Source organism: Indicator indicator, chromosome 8, assembly GCF_027791375.1.
Source record: "Indicator indicator isolate 239-I01 chromosome 8, UM_Iind_1.1, whole genome shotgun sequence".
Lineage (NCBI taxonomy): Eukaryota > Metazoa > Chordata > Aves > Piciformes > Indicatoridae > Indicator > Indicator indicator.
This window is the reverse complement of record NC_072017.1, coordinates 27,551,759-27,569,833: the sequence shown is the minus strand read 5'-3', so window position 1 is coordinate 27,569,833 and position 18,075 is coordinate 27,551,759. Positions and strand designations below refer to the sequence as shown.

The window sequence follows — 18,075 nt, the reverse complement described above, 5'->3', positions numbered from 1 at the left end:
AGACATGCCAGGATGCTGTTTGGTTGCATCAGAGTCAACAAAGTGGAGCCAGCTTGGCTCTTTAGAGCAATGATGTTCTGGCTGCAGCCAAATGAGAAAACATGACCTGAAAGCCTTGAGGGCACTCGTTAACACCCAGAAACACTACCCAGCTAATTGCACACTGCCTTGGCACTCGGAAAGCCTCCAGATGTAGCTTTTTCTAACCTGTTGGCTGAGTGTAGGCAAGCGAGGGTCTCACATTCTGCAAGATGAGATGACACCAGCACTGCCAGTCTAATGAGGGCTGGGTGAAATGCTGTGCCAGGCAAGGTCGACCTGCTTGCAGTCTGGAAAGAAGCTTGCTTGATGCTAGCTTGTATCTGCACCATGCAGGAGGGATGGCACGCACGAACATCAGTGGCCTGGAAAGCTATCTACATTTCTCAGGTGCAACCTCTGACTTCAGTGGCTCTGGTATATCTGTAACCTCCAGGTAGGTGAAACATTGCTTTTGAAACTTCAAGCAGTCTTCAGTGGCATGGACAGCAAGATTGAGCACACCCTCAGAAAGCCTGAAAGTGCCACCAAGCTGTATGGTCTGGCTGACACACTGGAGGGAAGGGATGGCATCTAGAGGGACTTGGACAAGTGGGAGAGGTGGGTCTGAGCCAACCTCATGAAGTTCATTAAGGGCAACTTATTGCAAGGTCCTACATTTGGGTTGGGGCAAATACAAGCACAAACATAGGCTGGGCGAGGAGTGAAGGTGTTCAAGGTCAGGCTGGATAAGACCTTGAGCAAGCTAGTCTAGTGGAAGGTATCCCTGCCTATAACAGAGAGGTTGGAGAGAGGTCCCTTCCAACCCAAACCATTCTGTAAGTCGATGAAATTAGTAAAGCCAGACTCGGACTGCAACATGCCGTTAACCTATAGACCTGTACTCTGACTAGGCCATTTATTCAGATGTCTCCCAGGATAATGCCACACAAATTAAAGACATGTCTCCTGGACTGATGGTGATTCCTGCATAATACAATGGAGACATCATTCTGCAGCAGCAGGTCACGGAGTCATAGAATCACAGAATGGTTTGGGTGGGGAGAGACCTTCAAGATCATATAGCTTCAGCCCCATGATATGGGCAGGGACACCTCCTACTAGACCAGCTTGCTCAAGGCCAAATCCAACCTGGCTTTCAAGATTTCCATGCTTGGAGCATCCACAGCTTCTCTGGGTAACCTGTTTTAGGGCCTCACCATCCTCATGGGGATTAATTTCCTCCTAATATATAATCTAAATGCAGCTTCATCCAGTTTGAAGCCACTACCCCTTTTTCTGTCACTCCATGCCTTTGTCAAAGTGTCTCTCCAACTCTCATGGAGGCCTTCTTCAAATACTGGAAAAATGCTGGAAGGCCTCCTTTGAGCCTTCTCTTTTCTAGGCTGAACAACCCTAATTCACTCAGCCTGTGTTCACAGGAGAGCTGCTCCATCCCTCTGAACATCTTCACAGGCCTCCTTTGGCCCTGTTTTAACAGTTCAACGGTCTTCCTTTGTTGTGGAAGGTTGGACACCAGCTCTTATTTCCACAAGATGGTTTCTACCATTAAAGTTACTACAACAGCAATCTTCACGCTTAGCTCCATTTGCGGTAACAAAATGTAACTGAAACAGGTTACCCAGGGAGGTTGTGAATGGACCCTCCCTGGAGGGGTTTGAGTACAGGTTGGATGAGGCCTTGAGCAACCTGGTCGAGTGGAAGGTGTCCCTGCCCATGGCAAGAGGGTTGGAACGGGATGATCTTTAAGGTCCCTTCCAACCCAACCCATTCTATGACTCTGATTATCCTGGCCACTTCCACTGCAGAGTGCTTTGGCAGTCTCTGAATGTACACCACCTCCACTTACCTTAACTTCCACGTGTGCCATCAGGACTGCAAAGTTCGTCAGGTGATTGCAGGAGCATGTTGTGTGAGTCTTGTTAGTTGTCAGGAGGCGACACCCTTGGGTGGACCAATATCCTGTCATGGTACGCTTTGTGTAGCTCCAGAATGAGCAGTTGGGATTGAAGTTTTCTTCTGACTGCTGCGGGGAAGAAATGAATCAATGCAATAAAAATTACAGGGTTTCAGAGATTTCTAAACATGTTTTTTTTTTTCTTTCCTTTTTCATTTTTCTCCCAAAGGCACTTTGTAGCTGTCACCCTTTAATTTCAGAGAGGCCATCAGCAGTGGTTGATACGTCAAGTATGACTGGAGAAAGTTAGATTGTTGTTGCTCTTTTTGCTAATGCAAACTTAGTTCTTTGTTCTTGATTAATTTCAGCCACAGACTCAATCCAGCTCTTCAAAACCAGATTGCTTCATTTGCATTGCAGAGCAGAGAAATTAATTGCTTTAAGCAATCAACTTTTGCGGTGATTGTGCTTGGCTAACAGGAGGACTAGCTGTCCTCTTCCACTGTAATTCCACTTCCCTCTAATATCCCCTGCCACTATGATAAAATAATATTATGGTCTATTCTAATATATTGGTAGATTTTAATTACAGAACGACGTGTGTCAGCAACTGAGCAATAGGCATTAGCTCAAAGGAGACTCTTCCCTCACTTTTATTAACGCGACACGAAAGGGACGTTCTCCATAAATAACACAAAGTGCAAAGGGAACGAATGAATAACTCCAAATCTAATCAAAGAGCTGCTGGGGGTGGGGAGCCTCACAGCAGCCAACTTTTTCATCACTTTGGGTTAGGAATTGAGAATAAGAAGAGTAAAAAAAATGTCTGTTTTTGCTTCACTCACCTTGATGTGCTTGACGGTAAACACCACAGGGTCAGCCAGGTAAACCTTATTGCTGAACTCTTTGTTTATTGCTGCCGTGATGACAGGGGAGTTGACAATGACAGAGTGATTAGTGGACATTGCTTCTGTTCCCAACTTCATGCTGGCATTCTCCGTGGAGAGGTAGGTGCCCAAGTTGTTGTATAGCACAAAAGCCACCCTGATTTCACCTATAAAAGCAGCAAGAAGTTAGATATCCAGGTCTGCATGCTGTTTTTTCTTTTTACATTGGTCACTTTTAAGACTGAGATTGACAAGGTGCTGGACCATCTCATTTAAACTCCACTATCACCTAGAAACCTGGCATTCTAGGATTCTATTGAAATCTCTTCTCTGAGCTTAATTTAAAACTTCATGTAGAGAAAATTTGACCAGAACAAGATGAGTTGCATGGAGGAGGCCTGGAGGCCCTGCACAGACTTGTCTAGTGGGAGGTGCCCCTGCCCATGACAGGGAGGGTTGGAACCAGATGATCTTGAAGGTCCCTTCCTACCCAAACCATTGTACGAATCTCTGAAAACTCAGCTCCTCCTGTCAGTCCCAATAAGCACCATGAGATGCAACAAGTGGTCCATGGATAAGAAGGGCAGAGCTGCCTCCCTCAAAACAAACTTTTAGAAGCAAATGGATTGACAGAAGACAGACAGAGAAGGTGGGCTTATTTTTGGTGTCAGTGGGTGTAACTGGCTCCAGAAGAAAGAGGCCAGGTGGCCCATTTCACACCTGACATACATTTTGTTCTCCAGGCTTCTGTAGATGTTTATACAGAAACTTCTTTCACTCTGGCCTGTTGCACTGTAGGAAAAATAATTTGATCCCTTTAATAAATTAAGACTACCTCAAAAAAGTATGGGGACAAATCTGGAAGAAGGAAGACCAAAACATTCCAACAAAATTCCCATCCCATGCTTAAGGTAAACCAAAAAAAAAAAAAAAAACCAAAACCAAAAAACACCAGACATCTCATTTCAAAACAACTGACTTCTCTTAATTTGGCAATCAGATATTCCCTTTTCCACACAACCCCCACTGTTAAGAGAGCCCTGCAGAAAACCTGGGCCAACAACCAACTCTTGTGAACTGAAACCATCCAGTTTGTCTTTTTTTTTCAGATTATTTCACAGGCTATGAGTAAGAATCCAAGGTGATTTGTTTACTTTGTGTGTATCAGTTGTGGAGAAGTATTTTTTCTTTCTATAGGAATCACCCCAGCTTCTGAGACCCCACCTGAAGTACAGTGTCCAGTTCTGGAGCCCTCAACACAAGAAGGACATGGAACTGTTGGAGAGGGTCCAGAGGAAGCCACAAAGATCATCAGAGGGCTGGAACACCTCCACTATAGGACAGGCTGTGAGAGCTGAGGCTGTTCAGCCTGGAGAAGAGAAGGCTCCAAACAGACCTTAGAGCAGCCTTCCAGAATTTAAAGGGGGTTACAGGAGCGCTGGAGAGGGACTTTTGACAAAGGTATAGAGTGACAGGATGAGCAGGAATAGCTTCAAACTAGAAGAAGGTCCATTTAGATTAGACACTGGGAAGCAATCCTTCCATATGAGGTTGGTGAGACACTGCAACAGGTTGCCCAGAGAGGTTTCAACCCTGACAGTGTTGAAAGGCAGGCTGGATGAGGCCTTGAGCAACGTGGGTTAGTAAGAGGTGTCTCTGCTTATGGCACAGGGTTGAAACTATTAATTCTATTAATTAATACTATTCTTACAACTGGTTAATCGCAGAACAATGGCTAAGGCATGACTGATGCATAAGGCTGGCATGGCTGGAGGTGCTGGACTCACCATTTCGACCATTTTGCTTCAAGGTATTTGCTGACAGCTGGATGGCACTCCCATGGCCCATGTTCTGGGGAAACTTCAGGTCTTCCAGGTTCCCATCCGTGCTTAGTCTCGCAACTTCCAGCTCTGCTTGGAAGAGAGACCAACACTAAGAAAAATCTCTGCCAAATTAATTGACATGATTATCGCTTCAAAGCCAAAAAATGGTGTTTCAGACCATCTGAGAGCAGAGGAATCAGCTCACAATGTTTCATTTTAGACTCTGTTTGGGCTCCTATTTAATTTAAAATCTTTGCCCAGAAGAAGTTTAAAATTAAATTTAAAGTAAATAAAAGGAAAGGAAGGGGGGAAAAGAAAAAGACGGGAAAAAAAGGCAAATAAATTCTACTCTCTGTGGAAAACAGAAAGACAACCAGTTCTTGTATACAAGAACCTCAGGATATTAAGGACATAGTGGTTAAAATGAAAATCTGAAACTGCTATTTCACTGCCACTGGCGATTGGTACTTTCTGCAAATATTATCAGTGCTGGGCATCTGTACTCAGAGCAATAGAAAGAAAAGTTGTTCTCATTTTACATATGCACAGTGGGAGTGCTGCTGCTCTCCATCATGCTTGGGTTTTAATTAAAATCAACAATCAGCCAAATAAAGACATAAATTTGTATGAAATGGAACACAATCGTGGTCGGATGAACAACCTCCCTGGGAAGCAGCGCTCTTGGTGCTTGAGCGCAGGCTTCATCCTCAAAGGCAGGAGTAGAAAAGGCAGGTAGGATGCTCCATTTCCATGGCATTGCTCATTTTCCATGGGATTTCAAGGAGGGAGAGCTGCCTCAATCTTTTAGGCAATTTTGGAAAGACTTTTAAGTCCTTCAGAGCCAAGATATTTCTAACAAATTGGACGCATTCCTGTGTGACCTACTCTGGGTGATTGTGCCCTGGCAGGTGGGTTGGACTGGATGATCGGATGATCTTTCAAGGTACCTTCCAACCCCTAACATACTGTGATTCTGTGAAATTTGGGCTGTTTGTTCTGGAGAAGAGAAGGCTGAGAGGTGATCTTATCAATGTTTATAAATATCTGAAGGGTGGGTGTCAAGAAGAAGGGGCCAGACTCTTTTCAGTGGTGTCCTGTGATAGGACAAGGAGCAATGGATACAAACTGGAACACAGGGAGTTCCGCCTCAACATGAGGAAAAAATTCTTTGCTGTGAGAATGATGGAAGGCTGGAGCAGGCTGCCCAGAGAGGTTGTGGGGTCTCCTTCTCTGGTGACTTTCAAGACCATTCTGGGTGCATTCCTGTGTGACCTGCCCTAAGTGATCCTGCTCTGGCAGGGAGGCTGGGCACAATGATATCTTGAGGTCCCTTCCAACTCCTACCATTCTCTGATTCTATGAAATTGCTCTCCAGTTAGCCTAGGAGCCAAGACCAAAGCCAAGTTTCCCAGCCTTTACTCTCCCTTCAGCTGCTCTCAGCATTTCTGGGAACAGTCTCTTACGGATGTTGTCAGTGTTCTCCCGGACAATGTCTGTCTTCAGCAAGTTATCAGCCAGCACAAAGGCACTGTCCTCCACGGTGTCAAGTAACTTGGTGGCTGCACGCTGCTGTTCACTTGCATTCAGGTCCCTCCACGCATTCAGAGCCTGTGGCTGCAGGAGGTTGTTCACTGTCTCCACCATGGCCTGCAAGGGAGAGGGTTGAGTGAGAAAGGGCTCTAGTGATCCTAAAGCACCATTGAGACCTCTGCCATATGCTCAGTCCAATCTCCACACTCAGGGATTTTACAGGGAGAGGACAGCATCTCATTTCCCCACCCACTGGAGCAGCTTTCAATGGAGCTAGGCATCATTATTCCCATCAGATGGGAGTGGGAGGAAATGCTGATTTTCTCCTAAATGCAGGCTGGGGATAGCACTTTTCTGCTTTGGTGATCAGTCGCTATGGGCTTGGAGTAAGAAGGAATTAGGGTTGAGGGGAGCAGAGAGAAGATGATGAAAAGATTAAGGAAACATGCAGGAAAACAGATTTCAAAACCCATCCATGAAGCAGGTTGCTGTGACCTGCAGTACCAGAATTTGAAGAGTAGTAGAGTGTTTCCTACCGCATAACCTCTGGCTAGGCAGTCAGGAAGACAGCTGAGTTATACCACTTCACCCAGAGAAGTAGCAGGTGCTCACAGAGGGTTAGGTAAGACACTACATTTCCAGTTCCTGCATTCAGGAAGGAGTCAGCCCTGTGGTGATAACTTCAGTCCCTCCTGCAGTGCACCTTCTGCTTTGGGTTGTGACACATGGAGAACTCTCCCAAGGAGAACTTCCTACAGGTTAATCTGGATACTCATCCAGAATCACACGAAACTGCACTGATCTCAGCAGCAGGAGAGCCTCCTCAGCCTGAAAATTCTGCTCAGCTTGAGCCCCTTGCTTAGTTACTAACCAGAGCTGACTCAACTACATTCCAGCTAAAGATTACTAAGACCAGCCTTATCAGCTAGTAGAGCTGATTATGCAGAGGAAAAGGTAGAAAAAGAAGTATCTTGATTATGGTTTCTTCTGCTGGTTAGTGTCTAACCAGCAGGCAAGGTGTGCCCCACAAAGAAACACCTCCACTGCCAGCTACTGATGCCTGCAGAAACCAGCCTTGCCTTTGAGATGAAGTTGCCATTCTTAGCAATTCTCTGCACATTGCACACATAGACATCAAACTCACACCTCTGTACTGCAAAACAAGGACAGTCCCATGGGATTTCGACATATTGCAAGTCAAAAGGATGGCCCACAGCATCCAAAGTTTCATGGAAGTACTTCAGTATTCACTGAAATTTGAGAGAGAACACCACCCAGATATGGTGTACACCAAGTTTTGGGCCCCTTGATACAAGGAGATTGAGGTAATGGAATGGCTCCAGAGACAGACACCAAAGCTGGTAAAGGGTCTGGAAAATGGGTCTGGTGAGGAGCAGGTGAGGGAAATGAGGAGACCTCACTGCTCTTTACAACTCCCTGAGAGGCTGGAGCCAGGTGGGGGTTGGTCTTTTCTCCTTAGTAACAAGTGATACTAGCAGAGGGAATGGCCTGAAATCGTGCCAGGGGAGGTTTAGGTTGGAGATTAGGAACAACTTCTTTGCTGCAAGAGTGGTCAGAGATTGGAAGAAGCTGCCCACGGAGGCGTTGGAGTCACCGTCCCTGGAAGTGTTCAAGAAATGTCTGGACATGGCCCTTTGGGGCATGCTATGGTGGTCTTAAGTTGATGGTTGGTCTTAAAGGTCTTAGAGGTCTCTTCCAATTGAATTCTATGATTCTGAGGCCTATTGTGCAGCACAGTGTCTACTTCACACCAAATGGACTCAGTGCTGATGAGCATCCATCCTCTTAAAGTGACTAATCAGACTCCAGCCACTTCACACGGTTTTGGATCTGGGACTTTAGGTTTTCCAAGGACTTTAGGTCAGGCTTTTAGCATGTATCTGAAGAAAGTTTGTAGACTGCTTTCCGTGGTATTACATCAGAGATGAATTTAGTTCCTAGCTCTTTGCAGAGGGTCACTCCCCTCACCTGTCTCAGTGCATTAATCAAGTGCTCCCCGCATCATATTTCTGAGCCCAGCACTTCATTAGGGCTGAGTGCTGCAGCCTGAAGCCAAGGAGATGAGGTGCTAATGAAATGTTTGCCTTTTGGACAGGAGCTGAGGTAGGTGTTTTCATGAAACAAACCAGCTGTTAAAGCAACAGTGTCTCCTGAGGCAGAGAGGCCAACAGGGAAAAGTTGGGCAGGGAAGCAGGAAGAGTGGGACAAAGATCTGCCTGTGTCTTCACATTTAAGGCAAGCCATTGTTTCTTACGTGGGTCAAGCACCTGCTCCAGTGATTATATGGTCAGAGGAAGATTCAGTGTAGAAGACACAGCAGTGCCAAGCTTGATGAACATAACAGTCTTTTCCAACAGAAATGTCTCTATGATTCTGTGACTTTCTGTCTGCCATTCTTTTGGCCTCTCACTACAAGAAAGACATTGAGGTGGTGGTGTGAGTCCAGAGAAGAGTCAACAAACTGGTGAAGGGTCTGGAGAACAGTTCTGATGAGAAGTAGCTGAGGAAACTGGGGTGGTTTGGTCTGGAGAAGAGGAGGCTGAGAGGAGACCTCATTGCTCTCTACAAGTCCCTGAAAGGATGCTGGAGTGAGGTGGGGCTTGGTCTCTTTTCATATGCAACAAATGACAGGACAAGAGGAAATGACCTCAATTTGTGCCAGGGGAGATTCAGGTTGGCTATTAGGAAAAAATTCTTCACAGAAAGGGTTCTCAGGCACTGAGAGGCTCTCAAGCTGGTGGAGTCACCATCCCTGGAGGTATTTAAAACACACATGGATATTGCATTGAGAGATGTGGTTTAGTGGTAGTGGCCTAGCAGTAGTGGTGGAATTGTGAGCTCTTGGAGATCGGTCAGACTTGATGATCTCAAAGGCCTCTTCCAACCTCACCAGATCTGCGATTCTATGATTCCATCTCAAGATAAGTGGGTGAAGCTGTCAGCTATGTTAGGGCACCTATCATGGACAACCAGACCACTCACAATCTACAAGACTGTAAAGTGCAACCATCCTGAGGTTAGACTCAACAAACCATTCACATCACCAGCAGCGGCTTCAACTGGATAGGGAAAGAAGAGCAAGAACATACCAAGCACAGAAGATAAATTCCATGATGGTGACCCCTTTCATTATAGCACCACAGACCATATATTCAATGTCAAGAAATGTAAATAAACTGCAGAGGGAGAGAGAGTTTTTATTTCAAATAAGGGCATGTGGTCATGGTTTCCTGATTTTGTCCCGAGGTTACAAAACAGAAACAAAATGTAAACCTTCCTCCTCAGACACTTACAAATTGGTATTAAAACCTGTGTTGTCAAAAGACAACTAATTAGGAACCTTGCAGTAATTACACGTTACTAAAAGGTCACTCTTACACATGCCATCGATTCCTTTCGTGGCAACTGTTTTGTTGTGTAAAACTGAATTTTGCTTGTTCATTTATTTTTATCCTTTTCCCCTCTAGAGAATACCTGGTCTAATGAAAGGTGTCCTTGCCTAGGGGTTAGAACTAGATAACCTTGAAGATGCCTTCCAACCCAAACCATTCTGTGATTCTATGTAACACACAGTGCAAACCTTGGAGGCGAGTACCTATCCAGTGGCATAACATCCATTTATTTCTCTCTTCCTGGACCAACATCCAAGACACTGTTCTTTGACAACAGTGAATACTGTAATGCAAAATATGTCTTCTATTGGGAGTCAACACTAGAAGTCACGAGAAGACACTTTAGGCAGGCTGGAGAGCTGGTCAGGGAGAAATCAAATGAAATTCAAAAAGGCCAAGTGCAGAGTCCTGCATCTGGGGCAGAACAGACCCCCATTCAGTACATGATGGGGGCTGATCTTCTGGAGAGACGATCTGGAGAAAAGGGTGGTCCTGGTGAACAAAAGGATGACCATAAGCCAGCAATGTGTCCTCGCGGCCAAAAGGCCAATAGCAGCCTGTGGTGCATTAAGAGTGTGGACAGCAGGTCAAGGGAATTTCCTCTTCCCCTCTACTCTGCTCTCATGAGGCTATGTCTGGAGTATTGTGCCCAGTTGTGGGCTCCTCAGTTCAAGAAGGACTGGGTCATGCTGGAGTGGGTACAGCAATGGGCTACAAAGATGCGAGGTGACTGGAACATCTCTGATGAGGAAAGACTGAGAGATTTGGGGCTCTTTAGTCTGGAAAAGAGAAGGCTGAGGGGGGATCTCATCAATGCTTATCAATACTTCAAGGGAGGGTGTCAGGAGGATGGGAACAGGTTTTTTGCAGTGGTGCCCAGTGACAGGACAAAGGGTAATGGGCACAAGCTTGAACATAAGAAATTCCATCTAAACGTGAGAAAATTCTTTAATTCAAGGGTGATGGTGCACGGGCACAAGCTGCTTAGAGAACTGTTGGAGTCTCCATCTCTGGAGACATTCAAAACCCACTTGTACACATTGCTGTGCAACCTGATTGGGTGAACCTGCCTTGGCAGGGGGGTTGGACTCGATGACCTCCAGAAGTCTCTTCCAACCTCTACCATTTCTTATTCTGTGAGATGTCAGACAGAGTCATCTCACTGCCAAATTCAGGACCAGACTGTATTGTGCTATGGTGCTTAACCCTAGCCTTTGAAAACCAGCAGCTCTAGAGGGTTAGGACCTCTCTAAACCTTTATTGCTAATTTTGGCCTTTTGCTGAGCAGCTGATGGAAGAATAAAGCCACCAACGAGTTTAACACTGGGGAAAATACTTCTTCATGATCTGGTTGACGATGTCAGTACTAACTGCAGGGGAGTTGGACTAGATGACCTTTAAAGGTTCCTTCCAAACCAAACTATTTTATGATTCTATGGCAAGTGAGCATGAGCCCTATAGGGAATATTGGTTGAATCCTTCTGCTGAGTAGTTTTCAAAGGAGTAGTTTGTCCTTCCTTCCAAAAGAGCACCTCCCTGGGAGGAGACTAAACATGCCGTATATGTTGGTTGGACTTGATGATCTTAGAGGTCTTTTCCTACCTTAATGATTCTGTGAGTCTATGATTATTTTACATGGAATCTATATCAAGGTGTCACCTCCTACAGCACATTTAGGACAATAAGGACAGTGGCACAAGGCATTAAAGCAGCTATTTTGCAATGACATCTCTAATTACAATATTTGCTTTTTTTGGTAATTATTAAAGCCTTGTCTCATACTGCTAACACTTCCCTTCTTTGATCATGCAGCACACTTTGAAAAATGAGGACAGAAGAAGCTACAGCTACAGGCTTTGCTTGGCATCAGTAGACTAAAATCACATGAAATCTGGGAACTTCCCACCCAAACTATCCTGCCCTTCCAACTCAAACCATTTCAGGCTGGGGCATGAAACATGCAGTGCTTGTCTAGCTGCTCCTGAACCCAAGACGCTGGCTGGCTCAGTTTCACCAAAAAAGGTTTGCTCACCCTTTCTGAGAATGGCAGAGCAAAGACTGTAAAGTGCAACCACATAGGCACAGTCTTACACTCTGCTTGTGATTTCACATTCTGGTCTTCAAAACAGGTCTATCATCATTTTCACTTGAAGCCTGCTAAAACATTACCAAGCCCACTTCTTAAGAGCAATTTGAGTTTGTACAGCAGATCAGTGGAGGAGAAGACCACAAAAATACTTTCAGATCCTGAGTGAAAATGAAAAACTCATCATAGAGCAGATGCACTGAAATATGGATATGGTTCAATATTGTGCTCTCGTGAGACCCCACCTAGAGTACTGCATCCAGCACAAGAAGGACATGGAACTGTTGGAGAGTGGGTCCAGAGGAGGCCGTGAAGATGATATAAGGGCTGGAGAACCTCCCCTATGGGGAAGCTGCAAGCGTTGGGGCTGTTCAGCCTGGAGAAGAAAAGGCTCAGGGGAGACCTTAGAGCAGCCTTCCAGTACCTGAAGGGGAGCTACAAGAAAGCTGGGGAGGGATTTTTAACAAGGGCTTGTAGCGACAGGATGAGGGACAATGGCTTTAAGATGGAAGAGGGGAGATTTAGACTGGAGATTAGGAAGAAATTCTTTCCAGTGAGGGTGGTGAGACACTGGAACAGGTTGCCCAGGGAAGTTATGGATGCCCCCTCCTTGGAAGTGGCCAGGTTGGAGAAAGCCTTGAGCAACCTGGACTAGTGGAAGGTGTCTCTGCCCATGGCAGAGGGGAGTTGAAACTAAATGGTCTTCAAGGTCCCTTCCAGCTGAAATCATTCTATGAATCTATGATGTTTCTTCCCACTGGAAACTGGTGGCACTTTAAAAAACTTACTTTCTCCCTTGCTTGAGAGCAGTGGGTTTTGCTCTGTATTCATGCAAAACACCCCATGCTGAAACAAAACCTTTTCTTAAGCTCTCAGCACTGGCAAGGCTCCAAACTAATTGATTTAAAGGCAAAATCGAAGACAAGTTCTGCTGGAAGTTATGCACATGGTGCTGCAGGCCGGAAGAAGTGCCAGTACAAGAGAAACTTCCATTAACTCTGGTGCAGCCAGCACCAGAAGAGGACCAGCACGGATCTTGGCTTGCAAGGAGCTGCTTTTGCCAAGGTTACTGCGCTGAAAGGGACCAGCTCAGGAAATGATGTGTCTTTGTAGAGCGGCAAATGAACAGCAAATGAACCTGATCCCACTGTAGAGAGGTCACCAATCAAACTGGAACAGTCATCTGCTCTGTGGGAATTCAGGTCAAAAGTAGATGCACATTTCATTTATTCAACTTCCTAAACAAGGAAAAGTATCATTTTGGCTAAATGATGGCATTAAATCCTAATTTTTTAGGCCAGAAGTATCTTCAATTTGTCTGACAAGACTCTTCATCCTTGGATGGTTTTTCACCTTGCATTTATTCTATCAACTCCAATTTGAAAATCATCTCTGGTCAAAGAATAACTAAGCACAGCAGAGACAGTTTCTTCCAGGGAAGCCCAGACACTCCCTCAGACTTCTCAACAAGCAATAAGGTCATCACAAAACAGTAATAATATTCAATAGACAAACAAGTGTTGAAATTGAACCAGGAGTGCTGAAATAAGTCACTAGAATGATAGAATCATTTTGGTTGGAAAAGACCTTTAAGATCATTGAGTCCAACCATTCCTCACTTTACCAAGGCTGGTGCTAAACCATGCCCCCCAGCACATCTCTACATCAAAACAGAACCATTTGGGCTATGACAGTGAAGGAAAATGAGCCTCAACATGGAGTGCACAGACTGAGTTGCTACAAACATCCCCAAGACTGTCACAACCTTTTCACTGTTGCCTAGAGTAACCAGCTTTGGACAAATTAATAACACCACAGGAAGGTCTCTTAAACCTAAACCTTCAAACAGTGGAAGCTGGAGGGTGATGGGATGTGGTAACCAAAGCAGGAGGGCTCTGAGGGCACATGGGTCTTAACAACACTGTCAACAACACAACAACCCACTGGAGGATCCATTTGAAGTGCTACTTCTACCTGAAAGCATTAATTTAGCAAGGCAAGAGTCCACCTGAACTGCAGGTCGTGAGGCATATCCTATTGCTAATCTCCACTTCTGTCTTCAAAACTGAGCCAGAAGCACCAGGGTACATCTAGTACTAGAGTGGTGACTGGCAACTGGTGGTATCAGTTTTGGTGACCTAAGCCTACTACTTACAGCAAAAGCAAGATAAGGTCTCCTCATGACCTTGCAGAGGAATTTCTAAAATTGCTCCACTGATTGATAGCAAAAGTTCTTGAGAAAGAACATGAAGCCTTCTCTTTTCCCCTCTCCAGCAAATGTTTATGCTGTGGCTACAGGAGCTGTAGTTACTCAGAAATGTCCTGGACTTCAGTAGCTCTGAGAACTCAAGGCAGTGGGAAGAAAGGCACTGACCTCTATGGAAATTAGGCCTTCTACAAAATGCTTAATGATGGAATTAGTGGTCTTCCACCAGGCATGCAAGGTTTGTACTGTTAGCTTTGAACTACCAATAGACTGCTAATGGGAGCACACCAACAAAAAAAAAAAAAAAAAAAAGAAAAGAGGATCTAAGAAATAGAACAAGGTTACAAATTACAGGTTATGGTTTTGCTTTGCTTTAGCATATGAGGAAGAATAATTTAAGGTCAGAAGGATTCTGTAGGACTGAAAGAAAAGCAATTGATTGGGAAGAAGGAAAGAACAGATGATCTATTTCATCTAATGAGACCTTCCCCACAGAAGAAGCTGTGAACTGCATTTATGAATCATCTGTATCTGCTGCTCTGCTGTTTGGGGGTTGAGATTATAAAAGCAACTGCTAGAGTCATTGCACTGAGGAAGTGAGCAAAGCTGTAGCCGGGAAGGAAAGTGGCCTGCGACCAAGAAATGTCTCTTTGACAGAACACCACAGTCTTGAAGGGAACTCCTAGGGAGCCTGTCAGACTCAACCTATCCTCCAATGGTCCAAATCAAAGGAATAGCTCTCACTTATATTTGCAGCAATTTATACTGAGACTTTTTACCAGTATCACCAGATTCCAGGACTGACTCAGCCTAAACCAGAGAGGTAGTTAAATTCCCATCCTGGGATGTGCTTCAAAGAGGCAGAGATGTGGTGCTGAGGGATACAGTTTAGCATCAGACTTGCTGATTTAGAGAATGGTTGGATTCCAGTTCTGGGCTTCCTGGTTCAAAAAAGACAGGCAACTGCTTGAGAGGGTACAGAAAATGGCTACAAAGGTGATGAGGGGACTGGAACATCTCTCTTATGGAAAAAGGTTTAAGGCCTTTGGGCTTTCTAGCCTGCAGACAACACTGAGGGCAGATCTTATCAATGCTTATAAACAATTAAAGGGTGGGTGTCAGGAGGATGCAGTGGTGCCCAGTGACAGGACAAGAGGTAACGGGCACAAAGTTGAACGTAATGAAAACATGGGGAGGAACTTCTTTAACTTAAGGGTGATGCAGCACTGGCCCAGACTGCCCAGAGAGGTGATGGAGTCACCTTCTCTGGTGACTTTCAAAACCCACTTGGATGTGTTTTTATTGAACCTGATCTAGGTGACCCTACTTCAGCAGTGGTATTGGACTTGATCTCCAGAGATCCCTTGTGATCCCTACCATTCTGTGTTTCTGTGACTCAATGAACTTAAAAAGATCTTTGCTGATGGAAATGATTCTCCCTCTGATTCTACAGCAGCTAGCAATGCTCTGGCATGTCAAGACTAGATTTCTTTCTCAGCTTTGCAATGTTTCATATGGGCTCATAACCACAGGTGGAGCTCAGCAATAGGTAGTGGACTACGTGACCACCTTCTGTTTTAATACTGCTGTGAGGAATTTTGGAGTATGGTGACAAACTCCAGGCTGCTGCTTTGATCCTCCTCTCTCTTAACAACAGTCTCACCATGGCAGAGACATCTAGGGTGGGGATTTCTAGTTTGGCTCTTGCTGACACAAATCAAGTGCAGATTTCTCACGCTGGGAAGTATATTAAGTTCACAGAGTTTTAACAAAGGTCTACCAAAGCGTGGAACCCCTGCTGCAAGTCACACTTCTTTCAGATGTCCTTTTAATGATATTAAATGAAAGTTTGGGGCACTTTGATGCTGATGGGCAAACATCTCGATCTTTGGGAAGAGCTGCTGAAAGCACTCCCTGTAGCTATAGTTAATATAAGACAATCTGTGCACGCTGCCAGCTAATTTATTCCATCCACTTTACCAACGAGACCTTGCCTGACAGACCACGCAGAGTCGAGGAACGCACAGATCATTAGAGGACTCTGAAAGTTGCTTGACACACATTGAGGAGCTCTTTGTCATACAGCCAATTAAATGACCAAACGAGGAACTCGAAAATCCTTATTAATTTGCTCCTTTCTATATAAGAGTTAGAGTCTTGCTTGTCACAAGGCACAACATGAACACAAGTAAACAGCATAATTCAATTTATTCTCCCTCTCAGAGCTACAAGTTTCTTTCATTTGGCTTTTTATGGAAGTTGGAACCACCCACGCAAGCAAGAGAAAAGTGGGACAAACAGAATTAATTCACTTTAAATAGTACTGGCTAAGTCCCAAATACACCTTTTATCTACTGAGAGCTACTAGGTTAGAAAAGAAAAAATAAAGTCTCTTCTACTCAGCTCTACACTTAATGCCTTCAATCCTCTGAGGAAAGCCTTTTGTTTTTTGCTTAGTGTAGCATTTCCAACAGCCCATGTTACAAGCACCAAGCATTTAGAAAACTTCCAGGAGAACCAGGACAACTGTGACTGCAACCACTCACCACTGAACCTGCCAGTAGCTCAGCAGCAACAGTTCTGATGATGCATCAACCAGAAGCTCCTATGATTTTCACAGAGGCGATAGTACCTCCATAATCTTCACCATTTGCTGTATAGACAAGCCCAGAATTGCAAAATAAAGGAATGTGATTTACAAGACAGCCTGAATGGCCTGAAATTGTGCCAGGGGAGGTTCAAATTGGAGACTAAATAAATTTTCTTTGCTGCAAGAGTGGTCAGGCATTGGAACAGGCTGCCCAGAGAGGTGGTGGAGTCACTGTCCCTGCAGGTGTTCACGAAATGCGTGGACATGGCACTTGGGGATATGTTTTAACAGCCATGGTGGTGTTGGGTTGACCATTGGACTCGATGTTCTTAGAGGTCTTTTCCAACCCCAACAATTCTGTGATTCTATGTGCCACATACTGAAGGGCATGGAATAAAACAAACATCAAACCCAGTTTCTCCGCCCCCCAAAGACAAACCTTCTCTGTTTTCTACAACTTCTGTGCTTCAGTTTAATGAAGAGCACTTTGGCAAATGAATAAATAACAATGCTGAAGAAATGACAGACAATTCCTATCAGGTTCTGTCAGACACCAGTCACCAAACGAATCTATGCTAATCAAATGCGTCACCCGTTCTGACTCATTCTCCCACACAGTGACTTTTCCATTCCTTTCCCAAAATAGATTGCAGGAAGACTGTATTGCATAAAGGTGGATAGGGAAGATGTAGATCTCTGTTCTCCAAAAAGCCACACATCAGGTCCAAGCTCTCCTTAGCTAATGAAGCAACTTTCTAAAGCCATTCATTTCATCCATGTTGGATATCAAACCTCAAGCAGCTCAGCCTAAGGTGACCCTTTGTTACAGGAATTAAAGCTCATGTGGCAGCTTTTTAAATATCACCATGACTGAAAAAAAACTCCCAACAAGTTTTTGTGTCATTATATTCATATGTGTTTATCACCTCATCTGTCATGTTGGTTCTTGATGGATTATTAAGGAAAAAAAAAAAAAGAAAAAGATCGAACTTACCACACACGCAATTTTACTCTGCTCTGGTAAGATCATACCTGGAGTACTGTGTCCATCTCTGGAGCCCTCAACACAGGAAGGACATGGACCTGATGAAGAGGATCCAGGGGAGGGCCACAAAAATGATCAGGGGGATGGAACACCTCCCCTACAAGGACAGGCTGGGAGATCTGGGGTTGATCATCCTGGAGAAGAGAAGGCCCCGGGGAGACCCTATATCAAGTCTTCCAGTACATGAAGGGGGCTACATGAAGGCTGGGGAGGGACCTTTTACAAGGGCTTGTAGTGATCTAGTGGAGGATGTCGCTGCTGACTGCAGGAGATTTGGATGAGATGACCTTTGGAAGTCCCTTCCAACTCAAACCATTCTATGGTTCTATGATGTTAAAGAAGCAGAACTTGTAACCTCTATCTCCAGTAAAGAAAATCCTTGAGCTTTTAACTCAACAAATACTGTGACACTGCACAAATTAAATCAGTATTTATTTTAATTACAAAGTTGCCCCGAGAGATGATAATCTGATACAACATTTCCAGGCTCAAACTTGAATAACTCAAGAAAATTTCCAGATCTGTTCCACATATCTATTCATACTCATTTATTTTGGGC

General features: G+C 44.7%; 1 protein-coding gene across 17 annotated transcripts in view; it reads right to left on the bottom strand.

Annotated features, from left to right (window-relative positions):
• The window catches only part of ADGRL3 (adhesion G protein-coupled receptor L3), a 308,221-nt gene that overhangs the window by 73,959 nt on the left and 216,187 nt on the right, over nucleotides 1-18,075 (bottom strand). For all 17 annotated transcript variants that reach the window (XM_054382986.1, XM_054382990.1, XM_054382987.1 and 14 more), the window contains 4 exons: nucleotides 6,110-6,293; nucleotides 4,611-4,733; nucleotides 2,782-2,990; nucleotides 1,889-2,065 (listed from right to left, as the gene is read on the bottom strand). In XM_054382986.1, the coding sequence (XP_054238961.1) occupies nucleotides 1,889-2,065; nucleotides 2,782-2,990; nucleotides 4,611-4,733; nucleotides 6,110-6,293 (693 nt within the window). The remainder of the gene's footprint in view (nucleotides 1-1,888; nucleotides 2,066-2,781; nucleotides 2,991-4,610; nucleotides 4,734-6,109; nucleotides 6,294-18,075) is intronic.